Source organism: Coregonus clupeaformis, unplaced genomic scaffold, assembly GCF_020615455.1.
Source record: "Coregonus clupeaformis isolate EN_2021a unplaced genomic scaffold, ASM2061545v1 scaf1373, whole genome shotgun sequence".
Taxonomy (NCBI): Eukaryota; Metazoa; Chordata; class Actinopteri; order Salmoniformes; family Salmonidae; genus Coregonus; species Coregonus clupeaformis.
Genome location: NW_025534827.1, coordinates 81281 through 102012, shown reverse-complemented (window position 1 = coordinate 102012; position 20732 = coordinate 81281). Strand labels below are relative to the sequence as shown.

Here is a 20732-nt window from a genome sequence, read left to right as displayed (position 1 = left end):
TAAGCTGTTATAATTACAGCATTTTTAAACCAACACAATGTAGACATTCCACTTGCAAACAACACTCCTTTGATGACATACAGAAAAAAATATTGCACTACTACATTCATGAATATGTGCTCTATGCTGCATGCATGTAAGAAGTACCTTCTACAGTATATTCATTTTTATATTTAACCTTGGGAAATAGACACAGTAAACTTAAATTATGTTAAATGCTTTATTTGCCATTAGTATTTAATCTCCAGTACATAAGGTGGATGTTGAACTGCACAAGATGTTGTAGAGTTGTGGGACCGTACTGGAGGATCGAAGCTAGGATCAGACTTAGTAGGTGGCCATGGTGCTGGTCAGCCAGTCGTTGAAGATGCACACCTGGAGGAAGAGAAGGAGAAGGGAGACATTAGTGGACACTCAATGGGAGGCAACATGAGAACCATCAATCTATGTTTTATAGACTCAATGCCTTTTTCTTTCAGGAAACCAAGGGATGTCACAATGATGTATAAATGTTGATGTGTTCCTCAAACACAAAAGGAAAACTGTTTTTCTGTCTTACCTTGGCGTAGACACCAGGGTTACCGGGCTCGGCACAGCCGTAACCCCAGGACACAACACCCTGGAGCTCACCGTTGCACACCACGGGGCCACCAGAGTCACCCTGAGAGAGAGAGAGAGATAGATAGAGATGGATAAAGAGAGAGAGAGAGAAAGAGAGAGAAAGATTGAGAGATTGAGAGAGAGAGGAAGGGAGAGGGAGAGGGAGAGAGAGAGAAAGAAGGGAGGTAAGTGATATCAATTTCATTATCAATTTCTAATCAATTTAAAAAGTCAATTTGAAGTCATCATTGTGGTACCACTGAATTGAGGTCAGAGTGGTAAGTACCTGGCAAGAGTCCTTGCCTCCCTCCAGGTATCCAGCACAAAACATGGCGTTGGTGATCATGCCAGGGTAGGAGTTGTTACAGTCACTGTAGGACAGGATGGGGATGTTCAGGCACTGAAGCTTGTTCTTGTCAGCGGCTGTAAGGAGAAGGAGAAAGAGGGAGGGAGGGAGGGAGAGAGGGAGGGAGGGAGTTATGGTTAGAAATAATGAAGTTGTGTTTTTAATAGTAGACCTACATTTTCCATGCCTCTACACACTCGGCCACCATGAAGATAACCAACTGGCACATGTAACCTTTGACCCAGGTTCTGTACTCACTGGAGCTCATGGTGTTGCCCCATCCAGAAACGGTGCACATGGTGCCAGCGGGGGCACAGCTGCTGGGCAGAGCAACAGGCTGCACGTAGGTGTTGAGGGTGGCGGGCTTGCTCAGCTTGATCAGCATGATGTCATTGTCGATGTTGTAGGAGCTGTAGTTGGGGTGACGGATCACACGGGAAGAAGAGATGAACTGCTCGCTACCCTCAGTCACCTTGATGTTGTGCTCGCCCAGACGCACCTCCACACGGCTGAAAGAGAAAGAGAGACAGTTCATGTGAATGTGGAGTTCACTTGTCTCCTTTAGTTTTGCAAAAGGTGAGCTTATCAAATTGTTGCTAGTTGTTTTTGACTCAATATGTTGCTAGTAGTTCATATGGTAGGGTACTTACGATTGGTAGCAGTGAGCAGCAGACACAACCCAGTTCTCGTTGACCAGGGAGCCACCACAGAAGTGGTACCCAACGTTCAGAGACACCTGGTGGGGCTGGGAGTAGGCCTTGCACTCATACCCTCCGACGATCTTGTCATCCTCCGTGGCGACTGTAAACAGAGAGCAGGCACATTCTTAGCTATATTACCTCACCTTTTGAGATGGAAAAGCATAGCACTATGATAAAACAACAATAACATATTTCTTAATAACGTTAAAGAAACAAATGTGTGATGTTAGTGTCATAACACAGTCCTGTTATTTTTCTATGATCATTACTAGACTCACAAGCGGCTCCAATGAGCAGAACAAAGACCAGAGAAATCATGGTTGCTGTATGATCCTGTCGATGAAAGGGGTTAATCTGCACCCCTGTTATATATGCAGAATCGTCTGTGCCGCTGTTTGATTGGTCAAAAGAAAGCCAATCAGAGCCAAAAGTTGCACTGCCAAGGTCAGCATTATGACACAGCAGTTTCCATCATGGAGTGGTATGAAGTTGACGATAAAGTCAGCATAAAGTTAAATATATAAGTTTTCATTAGTCCCAGTACTTTTAAGTGCAAGTTCTTGCCGTCTGGATTTGATTGAATTTCTTACAGTAGAAAGTGATACATGTACAGTATGCTACAACTGCCAGTTTGAGATGACCAGTGTTCTCTGCAGTTCAGACTGTATCTTGACCTCAACAGGACTGCAAAACAGCTGTGTGGTTCACACGTTGGTATTATCTTGGAGAAGTCGACAAACACAGCTTTTCCGCCAATTTTAGCTTTCTAAACAAGTAAACTGGGTTTAAGGGGTTTTGTTGGAAAGTCATACAAGGCTGTAGAAAAATAGACTCTGTTTACCTTACATGGCCATGAGTTCATTGCATAAGTTCATGTTCATGTAAGTCGCTCTGGATAAGAGCGTCTGCTAAATGACTAAAATGTAAAATGTAATGTAAAATAAGTTGTATAATCATAAGGTCCTCCAAAAATCATTATACTGATTGCAGTTAATATACAGTAAAACACTCAAAGTAAGCCCACACTTGGGTAGTGTAATTTATTATATTAGGTATTAACAGAAGATTCAAATAAACAGTTGTACCTTGACAGTAGATTAAAGTCTACACCACAGCTCAACCCTAACATTACCCATAACCCTCAACCCTAACCCTACCTTCATGTCCATGTCCCATCTCAACCCGAACCCTAGCCTCAACCCTAACCCTTGCATCTTGTCCACATTCCTGCTCAACCCAAACTCTAACCCTCAACCCTAACGCTGACCCTAGCTTCATGTCCACATCACGACTCAACCCTAACCCTTAACCCTAACATCATGTCCACATCCCAGCTCAACCCTAACCTTATCCCTCAACCCTATCCCTAACCCTAGCTTCATGTCTACATCCCAGCTCAAATCTAACCTCAAACCTAACCGTAGCTTCATGTACACATCACGACTCAACCCTAACCCTTAACCCTAACATCATGTCCACATCCCAGCTCAACCCTAGCCTAATATGTTTACCAACCTCAATTCGAAATATTATTGTTGAGTGGAGATATTGAGTTAAGTAAGAATAATACATTTATTAATCTCTCAAAATAACAAGTGTACCCAACTCAAAAAGAATAAACGTATCCAACTCATAATAATTAAATCAATCGATCAATCTGTTTACCCAACTCAATATAAATATTGAACTTACTCATAATAAGATATTTTGGCTCAACCATAACTCATGTCAGAAATGTTATAAATTGATTTGCATTTTAATGAGGGAAATAAGTATTTGACCCCTCTGCAAAACATGACTTAGTACTTGGTGGCAAAACCCTTGTTGGCAATCACAGAGATCAGACGTTTCTTGTAGTTGGCCATCAGGTTTGCACACATCTGAGGAGGGATTTTGTCCCACTTCTCTTTGCAGATCTTCTCCAAGTCATTAAGGTTTCGAGGCTGACGTTTGGCAACTCGAACCTTCAGCTCCCTACACAGATTTTCTATGGGATTAAGGTCTGAAGACTGGCTAGGCCACTCCAGGACCTTAATGTGCTTCTTCTTGAGCCACCCCTTTGTTGCCTTGGCCGTGTGTTTTGTGTCATTGTCATGCTGGAATAGCCATCCATGACCCATTTTCAATGCCTTGGCTGAGGGAAGGAGGTTCTCACCCAAGATTTGACGGTACATGGCCCCGTCCATCGTCCCTTTGATGTGGTGAAGTTGTCCTGTCCCCTTAGCAGAAAAACACCCCCAAAGCATAATGTTTCCACCTCCATGTTTGACAGTGGGGATGGTGTTCTTGGGGTCATAGGCAGCATTCCTCCTCCTCCAAACACAGCGAGTTGAGTTGATGCCAAAGAGCTCAATTTTGGTCTCATCTGACCACAACACTTTCACCCAGTTCTCCTCTGAATCATTCAGATGTTCATTGGCAAACTTCAGACAGGCCTGTATATGTGCTTTCTTGAGCAGGGGGACCTTGCGGGCACTGCAGGATTTCAGTCCTTCATGGCGTAGTGTGTTACCAATTGTTTTCTTGGTGACTATGGTCCCAGCTGCCATGAGATCATTGACAAGATCCTCCCGTGTAGTTCTGGGCTGATTCCTCACCGTTCTCATGATCATTGCAACTCCACGAGGTGAGATCTTGCATGGAACCCCAGGCCGAGGGAGATTGACAGTTATTTTGTGTTTCTTCCATTTGCGAATAATCGCACCAACTGTTGTCAACTTTTCACCAAGCTGCGTGGTGATGGTCTTGTAGCCCATTCCAGCCTTGTGTAGGTCTACAATCTTGTCCCTGACATCCTTGGAGAGCTCTTTGGTCTTGGCCATGGTGGAGAGTTTGGAATATGATTGATTGATTGCTTCTGTGGACAGGTGTCTTTTATACAGGTAACAAACTGAGATTAGGAGCACTCCCTTTAAGAGTGTGCTCCTAATCTCTGCTCGTTACCTCTATAAAAGACACCTGGGAGCCAGAAATCTTTCTGATTGAGAGGGGGTCAAATACTTATTTCCCTCATCAAAATGCAAATCAATTTATAATATTTTTGACATGCGTTTTTTCTGGATTTTTTTGTTGTTATTCTGTCTCTCACTGTTCAAATAAACCTACCATTAAAATTATAGACTGATAATTTATTTGTCAGTGGGCAAACATACAAAATCAGCAGGGGATCAAATACTTTTTTCCCTCATTAAAGTTCATTTGGATGTATTAGAGCATTGGGGAAAAAATAGTAATTGTAGTTGCCCCCTTACACTCAATAACTGGTTGTGCCACCTTTAGCTGCAATGACTGCAAGCAAATGCTTCCAGTAGTTGTTGATCAGTCTGTCACTTCGCTGTGGAGGAATTTTGTCCCAATCTTGCATGCAGAACTGCTTTAGCTCAGCGACTTTTGTGGGTTTTCAAGCATGAACTGCTTGTTTCAAGTCCTGCCACAACATTTGGGATTAGGTCTGGACTTTGACAAGGCCATTCCAAAACATCAAATTTGTTGCTTTTCAACAATTTTCATGTAGACTTGATTGTGTGTTTTGAATTATTGTCTTGCTGCATGACCCAGCTGCGCTTCAGCTTCAGCTCACAGACGAACGGCCTGACATTCCCCTGCAGAATTCTCTGATACAGAGCAGAAATCATGGTTCCTTCTATTAAGGTAAGTCGTCCAGGTCCTGAGGCAGCAAACCATTACACTACCACCACCATGCTTGTCCGTTGGTATGAGGTTCTTACTGTGGAATTTAGTGTTTGATTTTCGCCAGACATAATGGGACCCATCTCGTCCAAGAAGTTTACTAAAGTTTGTCAAAAAGCACCTGGATGATCATCAAGATGCTTGGAAGAATATTCTAGGGACAGATGAGCCAAAAGTCTAACTTTTGGACTACATGGGTCCCAGTTCATGCTGATCATGCTGATCTGAAAACATTCAGTATCGGAAATATGCAAATTTAGAGAAAAATAGAAAGGGGGCAAATAGTTTTTCACAGCCCTGTATCGAAGTTTATAATATGAACATTCCAATAAAACGATATTCATAGTGAGAATTCCTCCTAAGAGTTTAAAGGTTAAAGGGATAGTTCACCCAAATTCCAAATTAACTTTATCTTAATGATTGCTATAGAAAGTAGTAAATTGCCTTTAAAAAGCAAAATTATCAACAGAGCAATTCGCTTGTCGACAGTGCGCGTATGATTGAATCATGGCCTATATTTTGGTGGAATACTGTGTGTTACAATTACATTGTTTACAAACAATGGAGTAAAATTAACTTACTGTATGTTTTGTGTTATTGATTGGGAACCACAGATTAACCTTTTACTGCAGTAGGCTAAATCGGGGTCACGCAGAGTGTTTCTTGGTAGTCTTTAACAAATCAATTCTGAAACAAAAGTATACACCTCACACATCTGGTTATGGGCTTTTAAAAAAGAAGACCATGTCACATATAGAGTTGAAATGTAATCAATTTTGAGTTTGCATACTAATATTACACTTTATATACAACACAGAAGACTGAAATATAACAAAACTGTTTGACATAGAAACACCGGATTTTCTTGATTTAAAAAAATCGAATGTTGAAAGATGATTATAACATTTCACTCATGAGGCCACTAGAGTGCGCTTTGGTCATTCAACTGCAGGAAACTGAGCTCCTGAGGCATTTATAAATTATACTCAGGACCGGTTCCAGGCAAAGCGACATAAATGGTCGCTTAAGGCCCCGGCCGCTAGGGGGCCCCCGACCCAAAAAATTATAATTGTTTTTATTTATTTTTCTTTTTGGGTGTAACTCAGTCAGGGTCTCAAATTGCTATTGAGAACAAGAGTAATAATATAATAATATGCCATTTAGCAGACGCTTTTATCCAAAGCGACTTACAGTCATGCGTGCATACATTTTTGTGTATGGGTGGTCCCAGGGATCGAACCCACTACCTTGGCGTTACAAGCGCCGTGCTCTACCAGCTGAGGTACAGAGGACCAAGAGAAGTAGAATACACCAGTTGCAATCTAAAAATGTGGCTTGCATCAGCAGTTTTTCTATTATTATGTCAGTCCCTGACAGTCACTCAATTAGCCATTCCATTTGACTGACCCTGAGTATAGCCATGTCAGAAAAACATTGTTTAACTTGTAGTAATCATGGACGAATACCAACTGGGAACGCAGGGCACGGGGCCCCTATTGATTTTGATATTCATTCTCACACAGATATCATAATAACATGGCATTAGTCATTACAAAATGTGTAGAATTGCAGGAATTAGCTTTAAAACTGCAAACATTTCTCTCCACCCCATGGCAAAAAGAGTAGAATTGCAGGAAATTAAGTGTAAAACTGCTAAGTTTTCTCTCCCCATGGCGAAATATGTAGAATTGCAGGAAATGCATTTTATTTATCTCTACCGTCAAGAGGGGGGCCACTCAAAGGTTTTGCTGATAGGTGGGGGGCCCCCAACCACATCTCGCTTAGGGCCCCAAAAAGGCTAGAGCAGGCCCTGGTTATAATCTTCAAGAATCAATGGTTATATTGATAATTGTAAAAGTCAAGAAATGGTTGTACCAATCACAGACTGTAGCTTTTAGCTGTTGTAATTACATTATTGTCACAAATGTAGACATTCCACTTGCAATCAACACTCCCTTGATGCCATACAGAACAAAATATTTCACACCATACATGAATATGTACTCAATGCTGCAGGCATGTAAGAAGAACCTTCAAAAGTATATATATATTTTTTATATGACCTTGGGGAAAATAATCAGTAAACTGAAATGATGTTACATAATTTATTTGTCATTAGTATTTAATCTCCAGTATAAAAGCTGGATGTTGAACTGCACAGGATGTTGTAGAGATATGGGACAGTATTGAAGGACCAAAGCTAGGATCAGACTTAGTAGGTGGCCATGGTGCTGGTCAGCCAGTCGTTGAAGATGCACACCTGGAGGAAGAGAAGGAGAAGGGAGACATTAGTGGACACTCAATGGGAGGCAACATGAGAACCATCAATCTATGTTTTATAGGTTTCTTTTGGGAAACCAAGTGATGTCACAGTGATGTATGTATGTTGATGTTTTCCTCAAACACAACAGGAAAACTATTTTTCTGTCTTACCTTGGCGTAGACACCGGGGTTACCGGGCTCGGCACATTTGTAACCCCAGGACACAACACCCTGGAGCTCACCGTTGCACACCACGGGGCCACCAGAGTCACCCTAAGAGAGAAAGAGAGAAAGTCATATACAATTATTTAAAGTGGTCCTCTGTAGCTCAGCTGGTAGCGCACGGCGCTTGTAACGCCAAGGTAGTGGGTTCGAACCCCGGGACCACCCATACACAAAAAAATATATGCACGCATGACTGTAAGTCGCTTTGGATAAAAGCGTCTGCTAAATGGAATATTTTTTTAAATTTTTGTTTTTATATCAATTGAACTGAAAAAGGCAATTTAAAGTCATGATTGTAGTGCCACTGATGGGAGGTCAGAGTGGTAAGTACCTGGCAAGAGTCCTTGCCTCCCTCCAGGTATCCAGCGCAGAACATGGCGTTTGTGATCATTCCAGGGTAGGAGTTGTTACAGTCACTGTAGGACAGGATGGGGATGTTCAGGCACTGAAGCTTGTTCTTGTCAGCGGCTGTAAGGAGAAGGAGAAAGAGGGAGGGAGGGAGAGAGGGAGGGAGGGAGTTATGGTTAGAAATAATGAAGTTGTGTTTTTAATAGTAAACCTACATTTTCCATGCCTCTACACACTCGGCCACCATGAAGATAACCAACTGGCACATGTAACCTTTGACCCAGGTTCTGTACTCACTGGAGCTCATGGTGTTGCCCCATCCAGAAACGGTGCACATGGTGCCAGCGGGGGGCACAGCTGGTGGGCAGAGCAACAGGCTGCACGTAGGTGTTGAGGGTGGCGGGCTTGCTCAGCTTGATCAGCATGATGTCATTGTCGATGTTGTAGGAGCTGTAGTTGGGGTGACGGATCACACGGGAAGAAGAGATGAACTGCTCGCTACCCTCAGTCACCTTGATGTTGTGCTCGCCCAGACGCACCTCCACACGGCTGACAGATCGAGAGAAAGTTCCATTTGTACGTTTCTTACTTTCACAGTTCATGTGAATATGGAGTTCACCTTTGTGTCATTTAGTTTTGCCAAAGTTAAGCATATCAAATTGTTGCTAGTTGTTATTGACTCAATATGTTGCTAGTAGTTCATATGGTAGGCTACTTACAATTGGTAGCAGTGAGCAGCAGACACAACCCAGTTCTCGTTGACCAGGGAGCCACCACAGAAGTGGTACCCAACGTTCAGAGACACCTGGTGGTGCTGGGAGTAGGCCTTGCACTCATACCCACCGATGATCTTGTCGTCCTACGTGGCGACTGTAAACAGAGAGCAGGCACATTCTTAGCTATATTACCTCTCTCTTTTGAGATGGAAAAGCATAGCACTATGTTAAAACAACAACAACATATTTCTTAATAACGTCAAAGAAACAAATGTGTGATGTTAGTGTCATAACACAGTCCTGTTCTTTTTCAATGATCATTACTAGACTCACAAGCGGCTCCAATGAGCAGAACAAAGACCAGAGAAATCATGGTTGCTGTATGATCCTGTCGATGAAAGGGGTTCATCTGCACCCCTGGTTTATAAACAGAATCGGCTGTGCCACTGTTTGACTGTTCAAAAGAAAGCCAATCAGAGCCAAAAGTTGCACTGCCAAGGTCAGCATTATGACACAGCAGTTTCCATCATGGAGTGGTATGAAGTTGACCCTAAAGGCAGCAAGAAGCTTAATATACGTTTTAAATAGTCCCAGTACTTTTTAAGTGCAGGTTCTTGCCGTCTGGATTTGATTGAATGTCTTACAGAAGAAAGTGATACATATACAGTACGCTACAACTGACAGTTTGAGATCGAAAGTATTCTCTGCAGTTCAGACTGTATCTTGACCTCAACAGGACTGCAACACAGCTGTGTGGTTCACACGTTGGTATACTCTTGGAGAAGTCGACAAACACAGCTTTGCAGCTCAGATGGCCTATTTTAGCTATGTAAACAAGCAAACTGGGTTTAAAGAGTTTTGATGGAAAGTCATACAAGGCTCTGGTAAAAAATAATAACTCTATACCTTATATGTCCTTATATTGCTATTAGTTCAAGATGTATAATCATAACTAATCTTCTCCTTTCCCCCTTCTGATAACCAGGTGGCGAATCGCATCTCTGCATGTCTGGCAGACATATCAGTATGGATGACGGATCACCACCTCAAGCTGAACCCTGGCAAGACGGAGCTGCTCTTCCTCCCGGGGAAGGACTGCCCGTTCCATGATCTCGCCATCACGGTTGACAACTCCGCTGTGTCCTCCTCCCAGAGTGCGAAGAGCCTAGGCGTGACCCTGGACAACACCCTGTCGTTCTCCGCCAACATCAAGGCGGTGACCCGCTCCTGCAGGTTCATGCTCTACAACTTACGGAGAGTACGACCCTGCCTTACACAGGAAGCGGCACAGGTCCTAATCCAGGCACTTGTCATCTCCCGTCTGGACTACTGCAACTCGCTGTTGGCTGGCCTCCCTGCCTGTGCCATTAAACCCCTACAACTCATCCAGAATGCCGCAGCCCGTCTGGTGTTCAACCTTCCCAAGTTCTCTCACGTCACCCCCCTCCTCCGCACACTCCACTGGCTTCCAGTTGAAGCTCGCATCCGCTACAAGACCATGGTGCTTGCCTATGGAGCAGTGAGGGGAACGGCACCTCTGTACCTTCAGGCTCTGATCAGTCCCTACACCCAAACGAGGGCATTGCGTTCATCCACCTCTGGCCTGCTGGCTCCCTTCCTCTGCGGAAGCATAGCTCCCCGCTCAGCCCAGTCAAAACTGTTCGCTGCTCTGGCACCCCAATGGTGGAACAAGCTCCCTCACGACGCCAGGACAGCGGAGTCACTCACCACCTTCCGGAGACATTTGAAACCCCACCTCTTTAAGGAATACCTGGGATAGGATAAAGTGTTCCTTCTAACCCCCCCAAATTGTAAAGTGGTTATCCCACTGGCTATAGGGTGAACGCACCAATTTGCGAGTCGCTCTGGCTAAGAGCGTCTGCTAAATGACGTTAATGTGCCCTTGAGCAAGGCACTTAACCCTAATTGCTCCTGTAAGTCGCTCTGGATAAGAGCGTCTGCTAAATGACTAAAATGTAAATGTAAATGTAAATAAGTTCCTCCCAAAAAATGTTTATACTGTATGCAGTTTATATACAGTAAAACACTTAAAGTAAGCACACGCTTGGGTAGTGTAATTTATTATATTAGGTATTAATACACGATTTAAACAAACAGTTGTTCCTTGACAGCAGATTAAAGTGTACACCCCGGCTCAACCCTAACCTTACCCATAACCTTAGCCTCAACCCTAACCTTACCTTCATGTCCATGTCCCTGCTCAACCCTAACCCTCAACCCTAACCTTACCTTCATGTCCACATCCCTGCTCAACCCTAACCCTAGCCTCAACGCAAACCCACATCCCTAGCTTCTTGTCCACTTCCCTGCTCAACCCAAACCCTACCCCTCATCTCTATCCCTAACCCTAACTTCATGTCCTCATCCCAGCTCAAACCTTAACCCTAACTTCATGTCCACATCCAAGCTCAACCCTTAACCCTAACTTCATGTCCTCATCCCAGCTCAACCCTTAACCCTAGCTTCATGTCCACATCCCAGCTCAACCCTAACCCTTAACCCTAACTTCATGTCCACATCCCAGCTCAACCCTTAACCCTAACTTCATGTCCTCATCCCAGCTCAACCCTTAACCCTAACTTCATGTCCACATCCCAGCTCAACCCTTAACCCTAACTTCATGTCCACATCCCAGCTCAACCCTTAACCCTAACTTCATGTCCACATCCCAGCTCAACCCTTAACCCTAACTTCATGTCCTCACCCCAGCTCAACCCTAACCCTTAACCCTAACTTCATGTCCACATCCCAGCTCAACCCTTAACCCTAACTTCATGTCCACATCCCAGCTCAACCCTTAACCCTAACTTCATGTCCACATCCCAGCTCGACCCAACCCTTGACCCTAACTTCATGTCCACATCCCAGCTCCACCCTAACCCTTAACCCTAACTTCATGTCAAAATCCCAGCTCCACCCTAACCCTTAACCCTAACTTAATGTCCACATCCCAGCTCCACCCTAACCCTTAACCCTAACTACATGTCCACATCCCAGCTCAACCCAAACCCTTAACCCTAACTTCATGTCCAGATTCCAGCTCAACCAAATCCTTAACCATAACTTCATGTCCACATCCCAGCTCAACCCTAATACTAGCCTTAACCCTAGCTTCATGTCCACATCCCAGCTCAACTCTAACCCTAGCCTAATGTAAATACAATGTAACAATGAGTAAATAAGAGACTTGCTCATTCTAAAGTAATAACTCAGTAATAACAGTAATAGCAACACTGTAACGTCCTCCCAAGCCTTTAATCAGAGGTATGTGTTGTATGGGGATGTACAGTAGCCAAGACTCGCTTAATTATGGGGCTGTCTGTGGTGATAATGAAAGCATTTTCACAGCTCCTTTCTCAGGTATGTTTCCATAATGATAAAACCAAGATTAGCATTTCTAAACATCAATAATGGAAAAGAACAGTAGGGGAGACTTTCAAGTGACGATAACTCTCAAACCTCTCTTTTTTATTAATAAAAAACGAATCAACTCAAATCTACCAGTTTACCAAACTAAAAATATTGTTAATCCAATTCAAATTAATCAATCAGTTTACCCAACTCAAAATAATGTGTCCAAAAAATTAATAAAAAAATTGGCCCAACTCATAGTATTACATGTATCTAAATTAAAATAATAAGTTTACCGATCTATTTTCTAAATGTTCTTGTTGAGATGAGATATTGAGTTAAGTAACAATAATACAATAATATTACATTTATCCATTTAAGTTGACCTAGCTCAAAAATAATAAATGTATCCAACTCAAAATAATGTTTATCTAACTCAAAATAAAACGTTTACTCAAATTAAACCAATCAATCAGTTGACCAAACTCAATACAAACACTTTACTGACTCTTAATAATATGTTTACCAACTCAAATTAATCAATCAGTGTACCCAACTCAAAATAACAACTTTATCTATCTCAAAACAATACATGTTATCCAACTCAAAATATCACAAATATTCTCTCAAACGTAACCCTAGCCTCAACACTAACAGTAACCGTAACCCCTGCTTTATGTTCAACCCAGGGGTGCGTTAAGTATGACAGAATGGTGTGCAACGTTGAATTCAGCGGAAATGGTACTGTACTGAACAACCAGTTGAAAAACGTTGGAATTTCGGTGGCCCAGATTACCGTATGATGTGTGCTGCACGAGTTCTGCGATTACAAATGGTCACACCCATATTGATCAGGCCACACCTCACCACACCCACCAAATGGGAGCAAAATGCGAGCAAAAGGCTGTTAAAGAACGATACTCACCGGTTTGGGGAAATGTATCGTTCAGTACAAACAGACATGCAACGTAGCAAACATTGAAGCGAACTGAACACACCCCTGGCTCACTTCTAACCATAGGATTTGGTCAGATTCCTTATGTTGTTACCATATACTGTATGTAACATGTACCAGTAGCCAAAATGATTTTGTCTCATTACACAACAGTACGTGTTCAATAGCATACTGTAGCAGCAATATAAAAGTGCTGTATACAGAAGACTCACCTAATATAGAGTACATTTTGATTTATTATAGCAATGGAGAAAATACATAGCAGTTTTGTAACCCCCTGTAAAGACTGGGTTTAGTTTATTATGTGTGGCAAAACTCTTGGCTTTTAGGTATATATACAACATAACAGCATGTTGTATACAGTTGAAGTCGGAAGTTTACATACACTTAGGTTGGAGTCATTCAAATTCGTTTTTCAACCACTCCACAAATTTCTTGTTAACAAACTATCATTTTGGCAAGTCGGTTAGGACATCTACTTTGTGCATGACACAAGTACTTTTTCCAACAGTTGTTTACAGACAGATTAATTCACTTATAATTCACTGTATCACAATTCCAGTGGGTCAGAAGTTTACATACACTAAGTTGACTGTGCCTTTAAACAGCTTGGAAAATTCCAGAAAATGATGTAATGGCGTTAGAAGCTTCTGATAGGCTAATTTACATTATTTGAGTCAATTGGAGGTGTACCTGTGGATGTATTTCAAGGCCTACATTTAAACTCAGTGCCTCTTTGCTTGACATCATGTGAAAAGCAAAAGAAATCAGCCAAGACCTCAGAAAGAAAATTGTAGACCTCCACAAGTCTGGTTCATCCTTGGGAGAAATTTCCAAATGCCTGAAGGTATCACGTTCATCTGTACAAACAATAGTACGCAAGTATAAACACCATGGGACCACGTAGCCGTCATAAAGCTCAGGATGGAGACGCGTTCTGTCTCCTAGAGATGAACGTACTTTGGTGCGAAAAGTGCAAATCAATCCCAGAACAACAGCAAAGGACCTTGTGAAGATGCTGGAGGAAACAGGTACAAAAGTATCTATGTCCACAGTAAAACGAGTCCTATATCGACATAACATGAAAGGCCGCTCAGCAAGGAAAAAGCCACTGCTCCAAAACCGCCATAAAAAAGCCAGACTACGGTTTGCAACTGCAAATGGGGACAAAGATCTTACTTTTTGAGAAATGTCCTCTGGTCTGATGAAACAAAAATAGAACTGTTTGGTCATAATGACCATTGTTATGTTTGGAGGAAAAAGGGGTAGGCTTGCAAGCCGAAGAACACCATCCCAACCGTGAAGCATGGGGTTGGCAGCATCATGCTGTGGGGGTGCTTTGCTGCAGGAGGGACTGGTGCACTTCACAAAATAGATGGCATCATGAGGAAGGAAAATTATGTGGATATATTGAAGCAACATCTCAAGACATCAGTCAGGAAGTTAAAGCTTGGTCGCAAATGGGTCTTCCAAATGGACAATGACCACAAGCATACTTCCAAAGTTGTGGCAATCACAAAGCCCTGACCTCAATCCTATAGAAAATGTGTGGGCAGAACTGAAAAAGCGTGTGCGAGCAAGGAGGCCTACAAACCTGACCAGCTCTGTCAGGAGGAATGGGCCAAAATTCACCTAAATTATTGTGGAAATCTTGTGGAATGCTACCCGAAACATTTGACTCAAGTTAAACAATTTAAAGGCAATGCTACCACATACTCATTGAGTTTATGTAAACTTCTGACCCACTGGGAATGTGATGAAAGAAATTAAAGCTGAAATAAATCATTCTCTCTACTATTATTCTGACATTTCACATTCTTAAAATAAAGTGGTGATCCTAACTGACCTAAGGCAAATACTTTTTACTAGGATTAAATGTCAGGAATTGTGAAAAACTGAGTTTAAATGTATTTGGCTAAGGTGTATGTAAACTTCCTAGTTTCAGGGATCTAGTTTGGGAAAGTAGTTCCATTACGTTTTCCCGCAGTTTCACTTTGAGCTATCGTGATGCGTGTGATGGAAAGGAGTCAGGCGCAGGAGGGTAATCACCAAATACAGAGTTTATTCCGTCTTGACACACAAATGCGCTCAAATAGCGATCAATGAAACAGGCCCAGGGGAAACTAACATCCCTGGCAATTACACTGTAACGGATAGAATCCAATAATACATAGGCACAGGGGAAAATCTACCCTGGCAACAAAATGTACGAGTATCTCCACCGAGCTATACTACTCTCACAAATAACAATCACCCACAAGGACAAGGGGGCAGAGGGAACACTTATACACGGACTAATGAGGGGATAGAACCAGGTGGGTGTGATTGACAAGACAAGACAAATGTGATGATGATTGGGGCGGCAGTGGTTAGTAAGCCGGTGACGACGAACGCCGAAGCCTGCCCGAACAAGGAGGGGAGGCAGCCTCGGCCGAAGTCATGACAGCCATATTTGATATATGGTTGGACAATGGCAATACTGTTGATTTCTTATGTGTCTTATTCGATTCCTTTTCTCATTTTGATGTTTTAATATTATACCTGTTTACAATTTATCTCAGGGTTTAATTAGGTCCAGTATGATTCTGTGGTCCTCTGTGGTTCATTGTCCTTTGTGATAATTGCTATGTCCTCAAATATTTTACTTTTACATTCTAATCTATTTTTGACCATTATCTTTAGTTTGAATAAATTCCCCTAACGTGGAAGAAAAAGGTCATTGTGTTTGTCATTGTGTGGGTGTATCTTATTGTTTCCTAAAAAGCTAGTTCTAACCTTTCACATGTTTATGCTTATTAGGTCGAGGCACCAATATTATTTTATACATGGTACATATACAGTCTTCTGGCATATCTTCCCCCTATATCATTCATGGGCTTACTGACTCATGGTAAGACACATACAATGTCCTGTGGGACTACATGCTACCCGTATACACCCCTTTGTCTATTACTGACACTCACCTATAAATATAGGCCCCACCTGATAGAACCCAGGTCTTATCTCTCTATCTGTACTAGCCTAGTTAAAGTCATAACAAAGCTGCCTGAAGAAAGAGGGATCACAAATGGAGGCTCCGCTGAGATTATGGATGAAATAGACTCCAGGGCTGTATAGGGAAAATCAAAGTGTAATGCTCAAAGATAACTCCCTGAAGAAAATACTTTTTTTCTCAAATGAGTGAATATTCAACATTCATCTAATATAATTGCTGTAGGGAAGCACCAGTCCATACTCAGAAGAGCTCACAGTAATTATATTCAACTATATTATTGAAATACCTGGCCCTAGACTCATAGGACTGAATTCAAAGATACTTTTTTGCAATCTACCTCCATATAAAATAAGTCAAGTCTGAGAAGAGAAAGCCCACCCAAACATGGAAGTGGACAAGTTAATACTGTGGACTAAATGGGAAAATGTGGAACCCAGACATGCACTAATAGTAATCGGAGTACATGAAGAGGTTGGCCCGGCTGAAGTAGAGGAAGTATTGGATGGGGAAGTTGATCTTTGGAAAGCTTAAAGTCAGAAGCCGGATGCAGCAGGCCCCAACTCGACTAGGCAGTGTGTTAATGGAATTCTCTGTTGACCTTACTGACATGAATGGACCAGTGGAAATCCAAGAGAGAGATCCCCCCCTGGTGAGGCAGAGACGACTCCTGATCCTATCGCAGCAGGTGAGATTGCAAGTAGAAGTCAGACTCACACAACCTCATCTCAAGCTTTCACCTCCAGTCAAGAGGCCATTATTGAAGCAATGGGGACGGTGCTGATAGAGGTGATGAAGCCCCCCCATGATTCCAGCCCCTACAGACGGCTAAGGTCTTTCAGTGGAGTGGACCCCACACCGCTTGGAGAAGATTACTTTGACTCATGGATGGAGCAGGTCAACCAGATGCTGCCAGATTGGCACTGTTCGGAACAGGAGAAGAGGAAGAGGATAATTAAAAGCTTGAAGTCCCCAGCTGCAGGAGTTGTCACCGCGCTGAGAGCCAACTGCCCAGATGCGTCCGTCAAAGACTATCTGAAGATACTGGAACATACCTATGACACTGCCTCCACTGGTAAGGACCTGTATTATGAGTTCAGAGGCCTGAGACAGAAGCCAGCTGAGAAGATATCCAACTTCCTACTTCGCTTGGAGAAGCTTCTGCAAAAGGTTGTGATGAAGGGAGGAATAGACTGTTCCAGACGCGACCACGCCAGAGTGGAACAGCTGATTAGAGGAGTTCTGTAAAGCTGTGAGGTCCTCAACCACCTCAGGCTGAGAGAGAGGGGGGACGAGCCCCCATCCTTTTCCACCCTACTCCAAGAAATCCGTGAGGAGGAGGAAAGAGAAGCAGAGAGGCAGTCACACTGGAAACCTGTGCCCCAGAAGAGTTTTCCTGTGAAGACTGGCAGCCACGTAGCTGAGCTGCAGAAGCAAGTGAGCTCTACAGTCCATCATTGCAGCCATGAGGGAAGACTCTATCCGACCTGTTGTACCTCAGCTGTCTAGTCAAAACACCACTGAGAGGCAGAGATGGCGTTCCCAAGAGAGGCGGCAGCATTCCCCAGAGAGGGGCAGGGTCAGAGGCCAATACCCAAGAGAGACGACTTTTGCTACAACTGTGGAGAAGATGGCCACTCCTCCAGACAGTGCCAAAACCTCCGAAATGCAGAGGACGTAGCCCAGCGATTCATTCACTCCTCCAAGAATCAGGGAAATGCCAGAGGAGGGCAGTAAAGGAGCGAGCTGTTTCCCCACTTTCAATTAACTCCACCTCACCTACCCAAATGTCCTCCACCACCAAACACTAGTCAGCTGGAGGTCTACCCCAGAGAATGTTGGGCCCAGAGACGAGCCTGAATGTGAGAGTGAATGGAGAGCCATGTAGCCATCCTAGACAGCGGATCCAAAGTGACAATCATCCATTGTCCAGAAGACCGCACCCCTGCAGCAATCAAGAGGATGACTTGATTGAAGTGCCGGGTCCTGGTGTCAAAGCCACCTGTCGAGCCATTGCTGTGGAGGTGACACTGTCTGACGTCCCAAACTGTGCAGACGTTACATTAGGAGTTCCCCCAGAAGCGTTGCCTAATGCCTTTGTGAACCTCACAGCTGCCTTAGCTGGATGTTGCAGAGCTTGAGAGAGCCCAGCACAGTGACCCTGTGATATCCGATGTCATGGGAGCTTTAAAAACAGGAAGAAAGCCCTCCACCAGAGCCGCTCTACAGTCTGAGGAGGCCGTCTTGATGAGGTCCTGGGATTTGCTCTCTATGGAACAAGGTGTGCTCTACAGACTCCATAGAGGCCCCAGTCAGGTCAAGAGAAAGCAGCTGGTTCTCCCCAAATAATTCAGAGCCATGGTCATGAAGTCTCTCCACAATGATATGGGACATTTAGGTTATGAGAGGACTCTTGATCTAGCCTGTGCTCGGTTCTACTGGCACTTCATGTTCAGAGACATTGAGTTTCACTGCAAGTCATGTGCAAGGTGTGTGCAGCTGAAGACTGCTCACTAGATCAGCACCTTTAGCGAACATCACCACCCCTAGAGCTGGTGTGTATATACTTATTCTCTCTGAAAATGACACAAAGAACATCAGTAACATCCTCGTAGTAACAGATCACTTCACTCGCTACGCCCAAGCTTACGCCACTAAAGACCAGCCAGTGTGCTTTGGGAGATGTTCTTTGTCCGTTATGGCCTGCCTTCCCACATAAACTCTGATCAGGGCAGAGATTTGAAAGTAGACTCATCAGGGAGGTCCTTCAGCTGGCTGGGTGAAGAAGTCACGTACACTACCGGTCAAAAGTTTTAGAACTTATTTTTATTATTTTCTACATTGTAGAATAATAGTGAAGACATTAAAACTATGAAATAACACATATGGAATCATATAGTAACAAAAAAAGTGTTAAACAAATCAAAATATATTTTATATTTGAGATTCTTCAAATAGCCACCCTTTGCCTTGATGACAGCTTTGCACACTCTTGGCATTATGTCTTCACTATTATTCTACAATGTAGAAAATAGTAAAAGTAAAGAAAAACCCTTGAATGAGTAGGTGTTCTAAAACCTTTGACCGGTAGTGTACATTGCCATACCATCACTTCACCTCATTACAGAGTGTTTTCTTGCACCACACACGTCTCATACTGTACTTCTGAGAGTTTTTTGGTGTGTTTTTATATGCCTTTGCTCTACTGTTGCGTAGTGTTAAGAGAAGTTATAGCTCAAGGTGTGTTGTAAACTGTGTTATGTGTCGAATTCATTGTGATGCCTAATCTTATGCTTTATGTATCACTTGCCGGGAAGTCAAGTTTTCCTAGTAAGGGGTGAATGTAACCCCCTGTAAAGACTGGGTTTAGTTCATTATTTGTGGCAATGTCCTCATTCATGAACTGCCCGCATCCCCGTACAAACTGTCCGCATCCATGAACGGTGTGGCGCAAAGTAGATTGGGCGGGTACGCGCAAATTGGACAGAGGTGATCTTGGAGAACAATGACGGAGTTCGCTAGAGTGTTGCGACACCTACGTTTATTGTTCATTTTGCTTTTGTTTAATAGGCCAGGACAGTATGAGTGAACGTAACTCCTTTTCACTCGCTATACTTGTTTAATGTTGTGGTTCACCGGATTTGTCATCATCCTCAAGGGACAGACGAAAAACCTTCTGGCTAGCCAAGCTAGTCAGTACAGCTAGCTAGCTACTCAACCCGCAGCATCATAGTGATCCTACCACTACATCATCACTGGCTGCCTTCAGTTATTGTGCAAGTTACCTCACGGCACCAATGTAACAGTTTAGCTTCCGTCCCTCTCCTCACCCCACCCTGGACTTGAACCCTCTGGACACATCAACAACTGCCTCCAACAAAGCACCTCTACCTATCGCTCCACAAAAGCCGCAGCACTTGCAGAGCAAGGGAAACAACTACTTCAAGTTCTCAGAGCGAGTGACTTCACCGATTGAAACGCTACTAGCGCGCACCGCTAACTAGCTAGCATTTCACACAGGTTACAGTTGTAACACTTTTGCTCTCAAATAGAATATGTGATATAATATGACGTTTCCAATACAAGGATGTTCAAATTGAGAATTCCTCGTAACAGTTTAAAAGGTTAAAGGGATAGTTCAACCAAATTACTAATACATTTTATCTTGAGGATTGCTATAGAGCAGGGGTATTCAACTCTTACCCTACAAGGTCCAGAGCCTGCTGGGTTTCTGTTCTAGAGTTGAGTTGAGGGCTATAGAGAGTAGTAAATTGCCTTTCAAAAGCAAAATTATCGACAGAGCAATGCGCTTGTCAACAATGCGCATATGATTGAATCATGACCCATGTTTCAAAGTTATACAGTGTTTGTTTACAATTACATTGTTTACAAACAATGGAGTAAAATTAACTTATATGTTGCGTTCTGATGGGGTACGACAGATTACCTGAGCATTTTTACATTATACTCTTCAAGAATCAATGGTTATAGTGTTTATTTAAAATACTAAACATGTATGTACCAA

At 43.0% G+C, this 20732-nt stretch overlaps 1 protein-coding gene and 1 pseudogene across 1 annotated transcript; both read right to left on the bottom strand.

The window, feature by feature from the left end:
• Positions 1-206: 206 nt before the first annotated feature.
• On the bottom strand, positions 207-2005 carry LOC121542848 (trypsin-2-like). The gene is made up of 6 exons (XM_041852412.1): positions 1926-2005; positions 1597-1747; positions 1205-1455; positions 887-1023; positions 560-661; positions 207-375 (listed from the first exon to the last, which is right to left on the bottom strand). Exons 1-6 carry the CDS (start codon positions 1963-1965, stop codon positions 328-330), a joined length of 729 nt encoding a protein of 242 aa, XP_041708346.1. The 5' UTR covers positions 1966-2005; the 3' UTR covers positions 207-327.
• Positions 2006-7463: 5458 nt separating this feature from the next.
• On the bottom strand, positions 7464-8686 carry LOC121542853 (annotated as a pseudogene).
• Between the last annotated feature and the right edge of the window lie 12046 nt (positions 8687-20732).

Excerpts from the sequence above, each read along its gene's own strand:
- LOC121542848 (XM_041852412.1), bottom strand. The coding sequence starts at position 1,965 with ATGATTTCTCTGGTCTTTGTTCTGCTCATTGGAGCCGCTT. Across the intron at positions 1,024-1,204 it reads GGGCAACACCATGAGCTCCA|CCGCTGACAAGAACAAGCTT; the intron begins GTGAGTACAGAA and ends TTCTCCTTACAG. Across the intron at positions 662-886 it reads GAGGCAAGGACTCTTGCCAG|GGTGACTCTGGTGGCCCCGT; the intron begins GTACTTACCACT and ends TCTCTCTCTCAG.